At 38.1% G+C, this 19,862-nt stretch overlaps 1 protein-coding gene across 1 annotated transcript in view; it reads right to left on the reverse strand.

Moving 5' to 3' along the window:
- The window catches only part of MAGT1 (magnesium transporter 1), a 44,710-nt gene that overhangs the window by 12,339 nt on the left and 12,509 nt on the right, over positions 1 to 19,862 (reverse strand). Inside the window, exons 3-6 of the mRNA XM_070605798.1 lie at positions 18,401 to 18,518; positions 1,734 to 1,874; positions 1,114 to 1,254; positions 517 to 606 (exon numbers count right to left, since the gene is read on the reverse strand). Of these exons, the coding sequence (XP_070461899.1) occupies positions 517 to 606; positions 1,114 to 1,254; positions 1,734 to 1,874; positions 18,401 to 18,518 (490 nt within the window). The remainder of the gene's footprint in view (positions 1 to 516; positions 607 to 1,113; positions 1,255 to 1,733; positions 1,875 to 18,400; positions 18,519 to 19,862) is intronic.

Genomic DNA, 19,862 nt, shown 5'->3' on the forward strand with positions numbered 1-19,862 from the left:
TCTGTCTGTGGCATTCAATAGTAAGTTTGGCTAAAGTAAAAGCTGTTTCTGTGTTATTTATGATTTATCTGTCTTTGTATTGTACTTATACTATGTTTTCAACAATGGAATATATGAGAAAAACAGTATTTCAGTGTACAAGACCATGAGGTACAATAATGTCAACTCCATGAAGACAGGGACTGTTTTTCTTGTTTATCCCTATGTCTAATAATACCTAGCACAGTGCCTAGAAACAGTAGATGCTCAAGTACTTGACCAATTATTCTATTTAGTTGAAAGCTAACTTTCCTTCTTAGAAAGCTTAGTCAAAAGGACTCACCAAATGGGATAAGGAACTTCCCACTTTAAAGAGCACTGCACTGTCTTTTCCGCAACTGAAGCTTAACACAGAGAGATTGAAAAGTCAAAACTAAATCTAGTTCCTTCTATACATGCAGGCACTGGTCTCAAAAGATGATCATCATTATGGTTAACTTTAGTGTACAATGGAAGGAAGTCCTGGACTTCCCTTACCACATGTCCCGTGTGAGGATTCTTATGAGCATACGGTGGTCCTCTTATATGGTTCCACATTTGACCAGACGTCATAGCAAGCACAAAACACTAGGAAACAAAAAATAATGAAATATTCATATAACATGGTGAAGCTGTTCCCACCTTGATTAGGCATATGAAAAGTGCATCTGCTCAAATAATACATGAAGAAAACTTTTTCAGAAAAAATATTTCTTGATTAAGGCTTATGTTTCACCATAAAGTTCATCACAAGAATCAATAATATTTACTTCAAAAGGAAAACACTTTTAAAATTATAAAGAAGCTGACACAAGTTTCAAAATGAAATACTGAAAAGCCTTTTAGAAGAACATTTTCAAAAGAATTACATGTTATCATAGGGGTAACAGTCTACTATTTAGGCTGAATAAAAACTGAGTATAATCAGCTCCTCCAAGCTCTGGCCATCCTAATGAGATCATGGAGGAAACAAACTGATTTTAAGGGATAAAATAAAGACATATAAAATCCTTTCCCAAAGCTAAGAAATAAACAAAATGCTACTTAACAATACAGTATTAGTTTTACTCAAGTTTTCTTCTAAAATTCACTCACCAAAGCTGCAAAAGCCCATCCAGTTTTATTAAAGAGAAATTCCATATTGCTTCTTCGAAGATACACAAGTCCACCAATAATAGCCAAAAGCAATCCCAACATAAGGGGACCAGCGTAATTTGGGGGTCTAATTACTCTAATCTAACAGAAAGGAGAGAAAAACATTTTAAAGTATGAAATTTATTCATTAATAAATCAAAATAATTTGAAACTAAAGTAATCAAAATTACTATGGCTACTTTTAGGAAAAATTACACTTTTTTCTTTCCAACCTAACCAAAATAGTCTACAATGTAGCCTAAAATGGGATGGAATAGCTACCATATTCTGTTTAACCACAACATAACATTTTTAGATTAAGAAGTATTTGCCAAGTAACTAGATAGTCCATGGATTTAGTAAGGTCAAAAGAGTGGCTTCCATGCTGAATTCAATAAAGTAATAGAGGATGTTTTGTAATGTCACTCTTTCATCAGGATGATTCTGTTAAACGCTACTTAAGAAGGGACTGCCAAACTATTACCACCTCAGTGATATGGTGACAAGACCAAGTAGGACCTCCTAGTAAGGTTCAAAGTGGATAATGGCAAAGTAACTCTCTACAAAGTAGGGAATCTTACATTGACATCAGTTCTGTCAGCAATCCACCGGGCAATCTGCTCAGCTGAGAAACCGCGCACCTGCAACTCGTATGTATCACCCCGTTTGGGTTTCCCTTTTGCAGGAAAGTTGATGAAAGTTGGAGCTGAATTCATGTTTAGCTGAATAAAAAGTAGTCCATGAAAATATGTTATCAACAAAATAATCTTAACAGCAAATATTATCTTGAAATTTAGGCATTTTACAAATATGAGGAATCCAGGTTTAAGTAGGTTAAGTGATTTGCCTAAGGAAAGTGCTAAGTGCCGGAGCCAGGATTCAAACCCAAGGCTCCCTATGACCTCAATTAGTATACTTTACTGACCAAATGTAAATTCCTAGCTAAGAAACCTACATTTTACTCCTTTAGAATAGAAAATCTCCCATACCACAAGCATTTTAATCTGCTCAGAGATTATGCAAAAAATACATTTATGGGCCGGCCCCGTGGCCAAGCGGCGAAGTTCGTGCACTCTGCTTCAGTAGCCCAGGGTTTCACTGGTTCGGATCCAGGGCGCAGACATGGCACCGCTCATCAGGGCACGTTGAGGCGGCGTCCCACGTGCCACAACTAGAAGGACCCACAACTAAAATATACAACTATGTACTGGGGGAATTTGGGGAGGAAAAAAAAAGAATACATTTATGAGAACTAAAATGGCCTTATGTAGCTGAGGCATGCTCCAAATATAGTACAATCTCAATTTGGAGGAAACAAGATCAGGATAAGATAGTGCTCTAAAATCGCAGTGAAAACCAATACCAAATGGTAGTCATATGCAGAAATAGTCAATTCTAAAAAGTTCATAAATGTTTACTGATAAGCATCACATTTCTGTATTCTCTATCATGAGACCCTGGTATGCTTTAAAAGACAACAGAATTGCTAAGGTAAATAAACTATGACTGACTCATGTGCATTATATCTTTCTTGACATGATATAAGTGTACTTGTGGAAAACAGAAAGTCTGACTAAGTCCAGGGAGAAGATGCTGACTAACAGATGCAAACACTCGGGTTCCCTAAGCAGGTACTCTATAGTGGAGATTGGCTTGTGTAAGACAATTATAACTTAAAGACATCAGCCAATAAAATAATCCAACTCCCTTGCTTTGATTTTATATTTAAAACCCTTCTAACAGTAATTTTTCAGACTTTTCCATAAGGGGAAAGGGTATACTGATTAGTGGATATGATTATTTTGGTCTCTTTGGCGGTATAATATATTGAATCAATGAATAAATGGAGCAGCCCTTTGGTCACCCATGTCCGTGGATTATGATGGTTTGGTGAGTGTGCACAAAGTCTCTAGAGCTAGATAAATTCCAGCTACACTGTTAACACTCAATTTCTGAGTCTGCAAAGCTAAGAACCAGACCCTGGACAGTGTTCACTCCACCAAACTGCTGCCCAAATTTTAGGCCAAAGTCTTCAATGTTTGTTTGGCTTTACCACCTCTGAACTTTAAAAAAAAAATATGTCTAGAAAAACTAGGTAATACATGAATCCATTTCCCTTATGAAATTTTAAAAAAACTTGCAGGGTTATAAGGACCAATCTCAGTCCATTCTGGCAGCCACTGTTACCATTTCTAGACCTTTCTGAATTTATTCATATACATGTTTATGTACCAACAGAAAACATAATACTGCTTTCTGTCTGCTTTTTTTCTTTCTTTCTTTTTTTTGGTGAGGAAGATTTGCTTTGAGCTAAGGTATGTTGCCAGTCTTCCTCTTTTTGTATATGAGGTGCCACTACATCATTGCCACCAACAGACAAATGGTATAGGTCTGCACCTGGTAACCAAACCCAGGACGCCAAAGCAGAGCATGCCAAACTTAACCACTAGGCCTGGCCCTGTATCTGCTTTATTTCAACACAAATGGTGTATCGACTGTATTATTCTGCAGTTTGCTTTTTTTATTCAATCATGTTTGAGAGATCTATCCATGATAGTACATATATATAAACCTCACTCTCACAGTTTACTAAGTAATTATGCTATTGTTGGACTTTTAGGTTTTTTCCTTTTTCCAATTAAAAATAATGTTGCCATGTACATATCTCCCTGTATACATGTGAGTGTTTCTCCAGAATTGGAATTATTAGGTCGTAGGGCAGAAACATCTTAAATTAAAATGGATACAGCCAAATTGCCTTCCAAAGTGGCTCTACAAATTTATACTTCTACCCATCAATGTAGGGAAAGTATCTGTTTCTTCACATTCTTACCAAAAGTTGATCTAATGGGTAAATATTGTATATCACCATTATTGTAATTTTTATTTCCATGATTACTACCATAACATCTTTATACCAAATAGCTCTTTAAAAATATCTTGTAGGCTAAAGACACAACAGAGTGAAAATGCATTCTATGGAATGGGAGAAAATATCTGCAAATCATATATCTGATAAGTGGTTAATATCCAGAATATATAAAGAACTCCTACAAGTCAACCACAACAAAAAACCAAACTGATCAAAAACTGGGCAAAGGATTTGAATAGACATTTCTTCAAAAAAGATATACAAATGGCCAAACAAGCACAGGAAAAGATGTTCTACATCACTCACCATTAGGGAAATACAAATCAAAACCACAATGAGACACCACCTCACACCCATTAGGATGGCTACTATTAAAAAAACAAAAACAAAACAACAAACCAGAAAATCAGTGTTGGTGAGGGTGTAGAGAAACTGGAATCCCTGTGCACTGTTGGTGGGAAAGTAAAATGGTGTAGCTGCTACAGAAAACAGTATGGAGGTTCCTAAAAAAAAATTAAAAATAGAGGGGCCAGCCCAGTGGCATAGTGATTAAGTTTGTGTGCTCTACTTGGGCGACCCAGGGTTCGCAAGTTTGGATCCCGGGTGTGGACTTACACACTGCTCAGCAAGGCATGCTGTGGTGGCACCCCACGTACAAAATAGAGGAAAACTGGCACAGATGTGAGCTCAGCAACAATCTTCCTCAAGCAAAAAGAGGGCTGGACCCTAAGACAGTACATTTTATGTTATGTATATTTTCCCACAATTAAAAAATTTTAAAAAATCTTGTAGGCTTCGAAAATCCTTGGACATTAATGAGCCAAAATAAGATGCACTATTTTGGGTAGGTATCACTTTTCATCTATGCTTAGGTTTTATATACTGTGGCATATGATACTGTTATTTGGAGAAAGATTTGAATTTCTTCCACAGATGGACACACAACCATCCTTATACTGCTAACTCTAAATATAGCTCTAAAATGGGCATCGATATTAAAAGCTATTTGACGTAGAAGAAAATTTGTTTTGTATTTTTATAAATCACTAAGAGAAATTCTTTATGTGTATCTTGCTACAATAAATGGAATTATAATTTTTAATTTCCAAAACAATGACAAATAGAAATGGCAGGCAACAGGAGATACTGGTGTATGTGAGGAAGTCATTTGGTGTAAACCTAATTCGGCCTGACTTTGTTTTTTTCAAAAGGGCCTGACATGGCACCAAGCATGCATTGTATATCTGCTTTAAACATTTCCTATGGCAAGAACAAATGGCCTTAAGATAAAGGTGCAACTTCCCCCAACATTGGCATTTCCTGAGGGATAAGCATCTTTCCTTAGGCTAGGAACTGATTGCTGTGCTCACCTGTGACCACCCAGCTCCAGACAACAGACCTGCCACCCTGCTGTGTCCATCAAGACAGCAGACCTACCTGCTGTTTCTATCAATTGCTGTGCCGACAGAGCAGTCTCACGACTACTGTAAAAGGGACATTTCAATCATATGTGAAACACCCTGTTTGGGGGTATACAACCACTCTGTGCACCCCACTTCTTTGGTGCCCTTTCTTCCTTCGGGTAGACAGGCCCTGGGCCATGGTCCTCAGATTTTAGCTCAGAATAAACTCACCCAAATTTTCATTTACAGATTGGTTATGGATTATTTTCGTCGACAATATTAAAAGCTATTTGATGTAGAAGAAAATTTGTTTTGTATTTTTATAAATCACTAACAGAAATTCTTTATGTGTATCTTGCTACAATAAATGGAATTATAATTTTTAATTTCCAAAATAATCCCAGCTTGAATAGCAGAGAATGAGAAAGCAATTTCTTAAACTCTAGAAATTATCTCCTTTGGTTTAGTAAAGCCTAAATGCTTTTAGGTTGTAGCATATTTTATAAATATACTGATTTTGATTTACGGAGCTGTGTGAGACTAGAATATGACTAGCACAACGACATACCGTAAAATGTCATTAAGCCATTTCTTCAACATTTACTGAATATCCATTATGTGCTCAGCACTGATAGCTACAGGATGTTGGCTCTGCCCCTAAGTAAGTAACTATATTCTTTTTTTTTTTTTAAAGATTTTATTTTTCCTTTTTCTTCCAAAGCCCCCTGGTACATAGTTGTGTGTTTTTAGTTGTGGGTCCTTCTAGTTGTGGTATGTGGGATGCCGCCTCAGCATGGCTTGATGAGCAGTGCCATGTCCACACCCAGGATTCGAACTGGCGAAACCCTGGGCTGCCAAAGCAGAGCGCACAAACTTAACCACTTGGCCAAGGGGTCGATCCCTAGTATCTATATTCTAAGAGGGACTGTTAAACAACTATAGGGCTAATTTTACTATAAGACAGAATGTGGATACATGTATAATAGAAAAATAAGGAAAGCAGAAAAAATAAGAAAAATAAGACAGTGCATGACATAATTATGGGAAAGGTGGTTATGTGTTTGGATTAAAGAGTGCATGAAGTGAGGAAGACGAAGGAATTTTAGCCCTAGTCTATATGCCACTATTTCTAAATGTGTGTTCCATAGAAGCTAGCCACAATGCTCTATTAAATGGTCCAATAATTTTGGAAATTCTGCATAATACAGCCCACTGTTGGAATGGAAGGTAGAACACATATCAGCATGTTAAAGTCTATGAGAAGTCCTCTGTTGGGAAACCATTCTCCATGGCATTCTCATGATTCTACACATCTTGCAAGCAGAGGCACTGCCTCCCTCTGCTCTGGATGATCTTCTCAAAGATGTTTGTATAGCCTCAGAATACAGGGATAGAGTCTCCCTCCAAAGCAAAAGGCAGGCATGCTTACCACCCTTTATAGAAGATTTGGGTTCCCAAATTCTCTCCCATAATGCAACCCATTGTCCTGTTGTTGCTGTGAGTAATAAAGTCCTTTAACTCTGTCTCAAGAATGTCATGTCTTCTGCCAGGATCTACGAAACTGTGTCAGGCTACCTTGTTAGCTTGCAAGTCAAGTAAAAGCTCAGACCCTTCATAGTTCTTCATACCATGAAGTAAAAAATGAAACTTAATTTTGTTTAAACTAAGGTTACCCAAATTTAATTTTTCCCCAAGTATTCTTATTAATACCCTCCAGAAAAAACTCTGGGAACTGTTATAGCAGACAATATGGACAGAATACTATATGAATGGTAAGTGAACCAGTTAAAAGCCTACTGCATTAGTTCAAATGAGAGAAGATGAGGGTCTTGCAATGTAAAGAGGGTATGACTATGAAGGATGTTGTAGAAGAAGAAAAAAATGACAAAGAAGTATCACTAATGATATATAACACAAAAGGCCCAAGTTTGAGTGGAAGTGAGAGAGAGAAGAGTTTCAGTTGGGACAGAATGAATTTTTTTTGGGGGGGATAGAATGAATTTTTGGATTAGGAAGTCATTCATGTAAAGATGTACAGCAAGAAGTTATACCCAAATCTTCCATGTTTTATTAAATTATTGAGTAAAATATGCCCAAATATATGAGTTGGATACATTTATAAACAGACAAGATCGAATCTATGTCCCCTTATACACAAAGAGGAAAGAACTAGTACAGAGGCTGAAGTTAAAGACACAGTTGAAAGTTATGATTTCCGGTTTTACATGTAAGGAGCTTGGAAGTTGCCACTCCATTCTAACAAGTAAAGCTGACTGAAAAATCAACAACTCTTCTTGGATCCTTAAGAGAGGGGAGGACACAAACGACTGCCCCCAAGATTGGAGAGACAGACAGGCGAATATAGGGAGTCATGGCTTATCTGAGGAGGGACTCAGAAGTGGAAATTGCCTCAGGAACAATTGCCAGAGTAGGAAAACCTGACCTGTAACTGAAGAATTGGTGGAGATTCAGCATGGACAACTCTGAGAATTAAAAACTCCAGGGGCACACAATCATAGGGGGCCCCATACAATACTGTGAGATTTACCTCCAGGAACTTGACTAGGTTCCCACAGTAAATACTGGAGAAAAATCCTCTCATGCTTCTGGCAGTGGGAAGGGGAAAAGGAACCATTTTGAAATATCCCAGAGCACTCTCTTCTTATTAAGAAGCCTTGCCTTCAGGGGAAACTAGTTAACCAGAGCATAACCTGCTGGGGTATTATCAAAGTCTAACTGACCTGGAAGAAGGGAAATACTCAACTCTAGCCCACTCCAGAAATCCTGTCACCCTAAGAGGGGATAAAAAAACTGAAAAGCTCTGTGAAGTTCACTGTCCAGAGGCATAGGCTCACTAAAAGACTGAGACCTAATCATAGGACTATAGAACGTTCCCCTCCCCTCACACCTCACCACCACATTACTAAAGGCCAATTTGCAGCAGTTCTTTTCACCCAGTACATCATATCTGGCTATGAAGAAAAAATAATGAGGCACATCAAAAGCCAAAAAAACACAATTTGAAGACACAGAGCAAATAATCAGAACCAGACATGGCAGGAATGTTGGAATTATCAGATCGGGAATTTAAAAAACTATGATTAATATGCTAATGGTTCTAATGGATAAAGTAGACAGGATGCAAAACCAGATGGGCAATGTAAACAGAAGGATGGAAACCCTAAGAAAAAAATCAAAAAGAAATGCCAGAGATGAAAAACAGAAATGAAGAATGCCTTTGATGCACTCAGTACACTGGACACAGCTGAGGAAAGAACCTCCAAGCTACAGGATATATCCATGGAATCCTCAAAACTCAAAAAGCTAAGAGAACAAAGATGAAAAAAAAACAAAATATCCAAGGACTGTGGGCCAACTATAAAAGGTGTAACATACACGTTATAGGAATACCAGGAGAAGAAAGAGAGAAAGAAACAGAAGGAATATTTAAAACAGCAATGACTGAGAATATTCCCAAATTAACATTAGACTCCAAATCACAGATGCAGGAAGCTCTGAGAACATCAACCAGGATAAATGCCAATAAAACTGTAACCAGGCATGTAACTCTTACACTACAGAAAATCAAAGATAAAGAAAAAACTCTGAAAGAAGACAAAGGAATAAAAGACCTTACCTATAGAGGAAGAGAGATAAGAATTGCATCCGACTTCTCTTCAGAAACCATGCAGGCAAAAAGAATGGAGAGAAATATTTAAAATTGAGAGAAACACCACCAACTTAGGATTCTATATCTTGTGAAATTATTCTTCAAAAGTGAAGGAGAAAAAGACTTTCTCAGACAAAAAGAATTGTGGGAATTTCTTCTGAGAAATGTTAAAAGAAGTTCTTTAGAGAGAAGAAAAATAATATAGGTCACAAACTTGGATCTACATAAAGTAAGGGAAAGCACTGAAGAAGGAATAAGTGAAGGTAAAATAACTTTTATTTTTCTCAATTAATCTAACAGGCAGTTTGTTCAAAATAATACCAACAACGTATTCAATTGTGTGTGTGTGTGTATGTATGCTTATATATAAGTGAAATGAAAGACAGAAATGATACAAGGGATGGAGGTTGGGGGATTAGGATTATTTTGTTACTATAAAGTACTCACACTACCCATGAAGTGGCATAGTGTTACTTGAAAGTGGACATGGATTACCTGTAAATGTACATTGCAAACTCTAGGGTAACCAGTAAACAATGTAAAAAAAAGTATAACCAATATGCTAAAGAGAGAAAACAGAATCATATATAATGCTCATTTAAAACCACAAGTATATGTTGTCCACAAGAAACCCACTTTAAATAGGAAGACACATATAGATTAAAAGAAAACAGATGGAGGAAAATATACCATGCTAACAGTAATCAAAAGAAAGTAGAAGCAGCTATATTAATTTCAGACAAAGCAGACTCAAATGAAGGAAAGTTATCAAGGATAAAAAAGAGCACTACAAGATAATAAGGGGGTCAGTTCTCCAAGAGACATAACAGTCCTTAACATGTATGTACCTAACAACAGAATGTCAAACTATGTGAGGTAAAAACTAATAGATTTGCAAGGAGAAACAGATGAATCTACTATGATAGTTAGAGACTTCAACACCCAACAGACAGATCTAGCAGGCAAAAAAATCACTAAGGACATAGTTGAATGCAATAACACTATCTGTCAACTGGATATAATTGACATCTATAGACTACTTCATCCAAAACAGCAAAACACACATTATTCTCAAGCTCACATGGAACATTCACCAAGATAGACTACATTCTGGGCCATAAAACATGCCTTAACAAATTTAAAGAACAGAAATCATATGATGTCTGCCCTCAGACCAGAATGGAATTAAACTAGAAATCAATAACAGAAAGATAACTGGAAAATCCCAAAATATGTAAACAACACATTTATATTTAACACGTGGAGTCAAAGAAGAAATTTCAAAAAAATTTAAAAATATTTTCAACTAAATAAAAATGGAAACACACTGGGGTCTGGCCCTATGGCTGAGTGGTTCAAGTTCTACAGGCTCCACTTGGACAGCCTGGGGGGTTCACAGGTTCAGAACCTGGGTTCAGACCTACTCCACTCATCAGCCATGCTGTAGAGGCATCCCACATACAAAAAGTGGGGGAGGACTGGCATGCATGTTAGCTCAGGGCTAATCTTCCTCAAGGGAAAAAAAAAGAGGATTGGCAACAGATGTTAGCTCAGAGCGACTCTTCCTCACAAAAGAAAAAAAAACGGAAACACATCAAAATCTGTGGGACACAGCAAAAGCAATGGTTAGAGTGAAATTCATAGCACTGAATGCATGTATAAGAAAAAAAGAGATGAAAAAGCAACAATCCAAGTTTCCACCTAAGGAAACCAGAAAAAGAACAAATTAAATCCAAAATTAGTAGAATAAATAATAAGAATTAGGGCAGAAATTAATGAAATTGAAAACAGAAAATCAATAGAGAATAAAATCAATGAAACCAAAAACTCGTTTTTTAGAGAGATCAATAAAATTGATAAGCCTATAGCCAAGCTAACTAAGAAAAGAGAGAAGATACAAGTTAGTAATATCAGAAATGAAAGAGGGGATATCACTACAGATCTCATGAACATTAAAAGGATAATAAAAGAAAACGAACTGTACACCCTACAGTTATGATAACCTAAACGAAATGGATCAATTCTTTGCAAGACAATTTGAAGAGACAGACAATGTGAATAGGCCTTATCTATTGAAGAAACTGAATCAATAATAGTAACTTTCCAAAACAAACTATCTGGCTCAGATGAGTTCAATGGTGAATTCTACCAAACATATAAGGAAGAAATTATACCAATCTCTACAATCTCTTTTAGAGGATAAAGCAGAGGGATTAATTCCAACTCAATCTATGAAGCCAGCATTACCCTAATACCAAAACCAGAACAAGACATTACAAGAAAAGAAAACTACAGACCAGTATCTCTAATGAACATAGATGCAAGAATTTGAAACAAAATATTAGCAAATCAGCAGAATGATGTCAGCAACATGGTGGAGTGAGCTGTTCCCTTTGTCTCTCCCCCTTCGAACTACAACTAAATGGACATTCATTGATAGCAGAGGATACCCACACAGCACCCTAGGACGCCTGAGAGACCTGTGGTAATATATATCTGAAGGTAGATGGACTACCCCCAGGGAGGTGGTGGAGATAGGTAAGAACTCTCTGGCCCCTAGGGAGGCTGGTACCCATGTACGACTGCTGAAGCGCTCATAGCACCACTGCGGCCCTGAGGGTGGGTGTGTGTCTTGGCAGGACTGTGGAAACGGGACAGCAGCCCTGAGCCCCTGTGTTTTGCTCTTTGGTCCAGTGGGAAAGCCCACAAAGCCACTGCAGTCCCAGGGACCAGCTCTGGTTCAGACCCAGTGGGGAGGCCCTGACTATCAAGCACAAAGGCTGGTGCGACCTAGGAGCAGACAGTGGCGTACATGTGGCCTAGGTGAAAGTGTCCTTGGGTGCCGCAAATGTCCCCAGTACCAGGGCGGCCCCAAAAGAGGGAGTGTGACTTGGCGGGACTGTGGGAGCAGGCAGCAGCAGCCCTGAGCCCCTGTGTGATCACTCTCTTGACTCGTATGAGAGTCCACAACCCTACCATGGTCCCAGGGAGCGGCTTTGTCTCAGATCCATTGGGGAGGCCACATCTGCCAAGCATAACAGCTGGTACAACCTAGGACCAGATGGCAGCAGAGCTGTAAGTCCAGGTGAATAAGCTCCCAGGTGCAACAAATGCCCATAGTACCGCTGCAGTCCTGAAGGGGGGAGCGCATCTAGGAGGGACTGTGGGAGCAGGTGGCAGCAGCCTGGAGCCCCTGAGTCATTGTTCTCCCAGTTGCTGGGAGACCCCACAGGGCCGCTGAAATCCCAGAGTGGCCCAGGCTCAAACAGGCACAGCTGACAGGGATTCTGGTGGGCTCAGATTACACAGCTCCTGCCCCCTCCACCACAGTGGCAGCAGGTGGAAGCTGTGATCAAATTCTCTATGTGGAGGCACAAATCCATACCATCAATCAGTATGAAAAAATATATTAAATCTCCAGAACAGAAAATGACAAGTACCCAGAAATTAATCCTGAAGACACAGAAATCTATAATCTAAATGACACAGAATTCAAAACAGCTATCATTAAAAAACTCAACAAGTTAAAAGAGAATGCAGATAGACAATTCATCAAGTTCATGAGCTACTTCACAAGAGATTGAAACTATAAAGAAGAACCAATCAGAAATGTTGGAGATGAAAAACATAATGGATGAGACAAAGAAAAACCTGGAATCCCTGCAAAATAGAGCTGCTATTATGGACGACAGTTAGCAGTCTGGAGTGCAGAAATATAGAAAGGCTTCAGATAGAGAGAACTAAGACTAAAAAGAAGTAAAGAAATTCTCTGAGAAATATCCAACTCAACTACGAAATGCAACATAAGGATTACAGGTATTCAAGAGGGAGAAGAGAAGGAGAATGGAGCAGAAAGCTTGTTCAAAGAAATAATAGCTGAGAAATTCCCAAACCTGGGGAAGAAGCTGGAAATATATGTGACAGAAGCCAATAGATCTCCAAATTATATGAATGTAAAAAAAAGACCTTCTCCAAGGCATATAGCAGTAAAGCTGGCAAAAGTCAATGACACAGAATAAATATTAAGGGCAGAAGGCAGAAGAAAATAACTAACAAAGGAACTCCTATCAGGCTTTCAGCAGATTTCTCAGCAGAAACCTTACAGGCTGGGAGAGAGTGGAACGATAGATTCAAAATTCTGACAGACAAAAACTTTCAGCCAAGAATAGTCTATCCAGTGAAAATATCCTTCAGATATGATGCAGAAATAAAAACTTTCCCAGATAAACAAAAGTTAAGGGAGTTCATCGCCACAAGACACCCCCCAACAAGAAACTCTCAAGAAGGCCCTCACACCTGAAAAAAAGAAAGGGATTACAAAACTCCGATCAAGGAGATAAACAGACAAAATCAGAAAATCACAGATCTCTATCAGAACAGGTTAGCAAACAATTATAACATTAAAAATAAAGGAAAGGAAAATACCAAAAATAATCTTGTCATTTTAACCACACACTCACAACACAAGATGGAATAAGATGTGATGATGATAACTTAGAAGGGGAAGAGGAAAGGGACAGAATTGGCTTAGTCTAAGGAAATAAGGGGCTATCAGAAAATGGACTGTTGAAAAGAGAACCTTCATACACTGCTGGTGGGAATGCAAACTGGTGCAGCCACTATGGAAAACAGTATGAATATTTTTCAAAACATTAAAAATAGAAATAACACAGTATCCCACTACTGGGTATTTATCCAAAGAACATGAAATCAACAGTTCAAAGAGACTTATGCACCCCTATGTTCACTGCAGCATTATTCACAACAGCCAAGATGTGGAAGCAACTCAAGTGTCCATCAACTGATGACTGGATAAAGAAGATGTGTTATACATATACAATGGAGTACTACTCAGCCATAAAAAAAAGAAAAAATCATCCCACTTGCAACAACATGGATGGACCTTGAAGGTTTTATGCTAAGTGAAATAAGCCAGACAGAGAAAGATAAACACTGTATGATCCCATTCAAATGTGGAAGACAAACAAACACATGCACAAAGAGAATTGCTTAGCAGTTACCAGGGGGAAGGAGGCTGGGGGGTGGGCACAAAGGGTGAAGGGGTGCATCTGTATGGTGACTGACAAGGAATAACGTACAATTGAAATTTCACGGTGTTGCAAACTATCATAACCTCAATAAAAAAAAGTCCAATATAAAACAGTGTTGCAATATACTCCCTCTTGTGTATGTCTATATAATAAATATCTCACGTGCTGTACTCATATAAAAAAAAAATTAAGGGCTGGCCCCATGGACGAGTGGTTGAGTTCCTGCACGCCGCTTCACTGGCCCAGGGTTTCACTGGTTCGGATTCTGGGCACAGACATGGCACCGTTCATCAAGCCATGCTGGGGCAGTGTCCCATATAGCACAACCAGAAGGACCTACAAGTAGAATGTACAACTATGTACTGGGGGGCTTTGGGGAGAAGAAAAAAAAAGATTGGCAACAGATGTTAGCTCAGCTGCCAATCCTAAGAAAACAAAATTAGCAAATGAAATCAACAACACATAAAAAGAATTATACACCATGACCAAGTAGGATTTATCACAAGTATGCAAGGCTGGTTCAACACTCAAAAGTTAATTAATGTTATCCATCACATCAATAGGCTAAAAAAACCCCACATGATCATTTCAATAGGTTCAGGAAAAGCATTTGACAAAATCCAAACCTATTCATGATAAAAACTCTCAGTAAACAAGGAGTAGACAGAACTTGCTCAACTTGATAAAGAATATCTACAAAAATCCTACAGCTAACATCATACTCAATAATGAGAAACTCGAAGCTATCCCACTAAGATCAGGTACAAGGATGTCCCCTCTCATTACTCCTTTTCAACATCATACTGGAATTTCTAGTTAATGCAATAAGACAAGAAAAGGAAATAAAAAGCATATAGATTGGGAACGAAGAAATAAAGCTGTTTTTGTTCACAGATGACATGATCATCTATTTAGAAGATCTGAAAAAATAAACCAAGATAACTTCTGAAACTAACAAGGGATTATCGCAAGGTTGCAGGATACAACGTTAATATACAAAAGTCAATTGCTTTCTTATATACCAGCAATGAACAAGAGAAATTTGAAATTAAAAACACATCATTTACATTACCATCCTCAAAAATGAAATACTTAGATATAAATTCGGGAAAACATGTACAAGATCTATATGTGGAAAACTACAAAACTGTGATGAAAGAAATCAAAGAACTAAAGAAATGCAGAGATATTCCATGTTCATGGAGAAGAAGACTCAATATTGTCAAGATCCCAGTTCTTCTAACTTCATCTATAGATTCAGTGCTATCCCAATTAAAATCTGAGCAAGTAATTTTGTGGGTATTGACAAACTGATTCAAAAGTTTATATGAAGAGGCAAACCCAGAATAGCAAACACAATATTGAAGGAGAACGAAGTTGGAGGACTGACACTACCCAACTTCAGGCTACAAGTAATCAAGACAGTGTGGTATTGGCAAAGAAAAGACGAACAGATCAATGGAAAGGAATAGAGAGCCCAGAAATAGACCCACATAAATATAGCCAACTGATATTTGACAAAAAAGAAAAGGCAGTTAAATGGGGAAAGGATAGTCATTTCAACAAACGGTGTCAAAACTGGACATCCATGAGTAAAAAAACAAACAAACAAAAAACACCTAATCTAGACATGGATCTTACACTTTTCTCAAAAATTAACTCAAAATGGATCATAGACCTAAATGCAAAAGGGAAAAATATAAAACTCCTAGAAGATAACATAGGAGAAAATCTAGATGACTTTGCATACAGTGATGACTTTTTAGATAAAACACCAAAGACACAACCCATGACAGACATAATTGATAAGTTGTACTTAATTAAAAACTTCTGCTCTATGAAAGACAAAGTCAAGAGAGCGAGATGACAAGCCACAGAATGGGAGAAAAAATTTGCAAAAGACATTTCTGATAAATGATTATTATCTAAAATATAAAAAGAACTCTTAAAACTCAACAATAAGAGAACAATCTGATTTAAAAAGGGACCCAATGGGGTCTGGCCCTGTGGCCTAGTGGTTGAGTTCAGTGTGCCTCGCTTCAGTGGCCCGTGTTCCCGGGTACGGACTTACACCACTCGTCAGACATGCTGTGGAAGTGACCCACATATAAAATAGAGGAAGATTGGGGGCCAGCTCTGTGGCACAGCAGTTAAGTTCACACATTCTGCTTCAGTGGCCCAGGGTTCGCTAGTTCAGATCCTTGGTGCGGACCTACGCACTGCTTATCAAGCCATGCTGTGGCAGGCATCCCACATATACAGAGGAAGATAGGCACGAATGTTAGCTCAGGGCCAATCTTCCTCAGCAAAAAGAGGAGGATTGGCGGCAGATGTTAGCTCAGGGCTCATCTTCCTCAGCAAAAAAAAAAAAGGCGGGGGGCACAAGACCCTAACAGACGTCTCACCAAAGAAGATATACAGATGGCAAATAAGCATTTGAAAAGATGCTCCATATCATAATTCATCAGGGAAACGTAGATCAGAACAAGATACCACTAAACACCTATTAGAATGGCCAAATTGCAGAACACTGACAACATCCAATGCTGAGGATGTGGAGCAATAGGAACTCTCATTCTTTGCTGCTGGGAATGCAAAATGATACAGCAACTCTGGAAGATATTTTGGCAGTTTCTTACAAATCTAAACATACTCTTACCATATGATCCAGCAATCGTGCCCCTTGATATTTACTCAAAGGAGCTGAAAACTTACGTCTGCACAAAAACCTGCACACCGATGTTTACAGCAGCTTTACTCATAAGTGCCAAAACTTGGAAGCAACCAAGATGTCCCTCAGTATGTGGATGGATAAAGAAACTCTGGTACATCTAGACAATGGAATATTATTCAGCATTTAAAAGAAACGAGCTATCAAGCCCTGAAAAGACACGGAGGAACTTTAAATGCGTATTACTAAGTGAAATAAGTCAATCTGAAAAGTCTACATACTGTATGATTCCCACTATATGGCATTCTGGAAAAGGCAAAACTGGAGATAGTAAAAAGATCAGTGATTAACAAAGATTAGAGGGGAGGGATGAATTGGCAGAGTACAGAGGATTTTCAGGGCAGTAAAAATACTCTTTGTGATACCATGTTAACAGATACATGTCATTATACATTTGTCCAAACCAGTAGAATGTATATGACCAAGAGTGAACTGTAATGTAAACTATGTACCTTGGGTGATTATCATGAGTCAATGTAGGTTCATCAACTGTAACAAATGTAGCACCCTGGTTGGGGATGCTGATAAAGGGGGAGGCTCTCCATGTGTAAGGGCAGGGAGTATACGGGAAATCTCTTATCTACCCCTCAATTCTGCTGTGAACCTGTAAAATGCTCTAAAAAAATAGTCTTAATTAAAAAAATACAAGTGAGAGAGGTCATGATTGATAGAGCGGGTGGGTATGGGATCCAGGGCACAGAAAAAAGCTTAACCTTTGAACAAGATGAAGGAGCTTTTCCACTAAGACAAGAAGCAAAGGGGTAAACACAGGTGCCTAGCTATACTAAGAACTTCAATATTACATAATGGTGGCATAATGGCAGGATTTATGCTGTGATTTACAAAGTTACTTGATAAACTGTACACTTCAAAATGGCTAAATGGGGCTGGCTCCGTGGCCGAGTGGTTAAGTTCACGCGCTCCACTGCGGCGGCCCAGGGTTTGGATCCTGGGCGCGGACATGGCACCGCTTGTCAGGCCACATTGAGGCGGCGTCCCACATCCCACAACTAGAAGGACCTGCAACTAAGATATACAATTACGTACCGGGGTCGGGGTGGGGGTGGGGGGTTGGGGGGGTGGGGGGGGTGGGGGGAGGGGTTTGGGAAATAAAGCAGAAAAGAAAAAGAAAAAAAAATTGGCAACAGTTGTTAGCCCAGGTGCCAATCCTTAAAAAAAAAAAAAGGAAGATTGGCAACAGTTGTTAGCCTAGGTGCCAATCTTTAAAAAAAAAAAACACAAAAAACCAAAATGGCTAAAATGGTAATTTTTTATGTATATTTTACTACAATAAAAAACATATATAAAATTACTTGATTACTACCCAATTTCCATATTCTAAAAGGTTTGCGCTGACCATTACATTTCATGGTTAGCTGAAGTTTAGTTTCTATTTCACTAAGTATTCTAGATTTTACATAAGACAAGTCCTATTTAACTTCTTGTGGCCATGGGAAAAGATGTATTCCACTTTATCCAGTTTACCTATTCCTACTTAATAGAATAAACCAAAGATCTTACCATCTGAAATACATCAGAACCTTCATCAAAATCCACCATAGCAAAAAATATCCTGTTGGTAAATGCACTGGAGTATCGCCAGGAGTTTGCCAGGATCTGGAATTCTTCATCAGCTTGCCTGGATGCAATATGATTTTTGAAGATAACATATAAAACATTTTTTAAAGCAATCTAGTTCATCAGCAGGAAAACAGATCCAAAGAAACAAGAGCAGTTTTTACAATGGGGTAAATATTAAAAAAAAAAAAAAAAAAAAGACAAGCATATCAGGCACTACTGAGAGGGTTAGGACAAACCTTGGAAAACACTGCCATTGTTTTGGCACAAAAGAAGCCTAATCCCAACTGTTGGGGATTTCAACAGAAAGTAGTAATTACCTGCCTCCGCTTCATAGTTTGTGCCTGTTTTCTTTTCTCAAAGCTCTTTCAGTAGTCGCTGGAAAAATCCAGCTAATAGTCTCTACAACAATTTTTTTTTTAATTAAGATTATGATAGTTAACAACCTTGTGAAATCTACAACAATTTTAATACCCTAAATTACTTCTAGGAGTTCAAAGACAAGGGTAAAGTATTTTTCCAGAGAAAGTAGACTATAATATTAATCCATTAAAAAAATCCAAAGTACAAAATGCTACTTAAATAAAAATACAGCCGGATGAATTATTAGGGTAAAAGATAAGAAGAATCTAGGGAATTGAGATTAATTGAAATCTCAAGTCATCGTTGACTTTTCCTTTACCACCCGTATGCTTTCAGTTTCCAAGATCTGATAATTCTTCATTTGTGATTATTTTTTAACTCCATCCCCTCCCATTTATTTTCATTGCTATCATCTAAAGTCAGATCCTTAATACCTGACATTAGAATATTAAAATACCAGCTCTAGTTTCTCCCCCTCCAATCTTTCTTACACAGTCTTCCTAAATTACCATATTTTGAAACTCTTGCTCTTCTCAAAACCATTGTTGCTCTTCTAGTACTTTCAGAATGGTCTCTAAGCTCTTTCACTGGTTATTCAAGGTTCTTTATCATCTAGTTCCAAACAATGCATCTAGCTTTTATGTAGCCTTACTACTCAGATCTCAAATAGGATCTCTTAATTCCAGCACCTTATTTACTCCTATCTTTGTATCCTTGCACACATCACTGCTTCTAACCAGAATATGCTACACCTATCTAAATCTGATCCATCTGTCTAGCCTTAGAACAAGTTCTATCTTCTCCATTAGGCCAACCCTAACCACTCCTGTCATATGCCCTTCCTGAAATTTTACAGTATTTATTATGTACACGATTCATTTGGTACTTACTCATAAATTGCCTTATATTGCCAGCCAAATTTTCAGGTGTAGAGCTCATTTCCCTAGCCAGATGATAAGGGTAGGACATCTTTCTTACATTTCTCATTCTGATAGCACCAAATACATAATACTACACACACTGCTGTTGCTTAATATTTATT

This window comes from Equus przewalskii, chromosome X, assembly GCF_037783145.1.
Source record: "Equus przewalskii isolate Varuska chromosome X, EquPr2, whole genome shotgun sequence".
Classification (NCBI taxonomy): domain Eukaryota; kingdom Metazoa; phylum Chordata; class Mammalia; order Perissodactyla; family Equidae; genus Equus; species Equus przewalskii.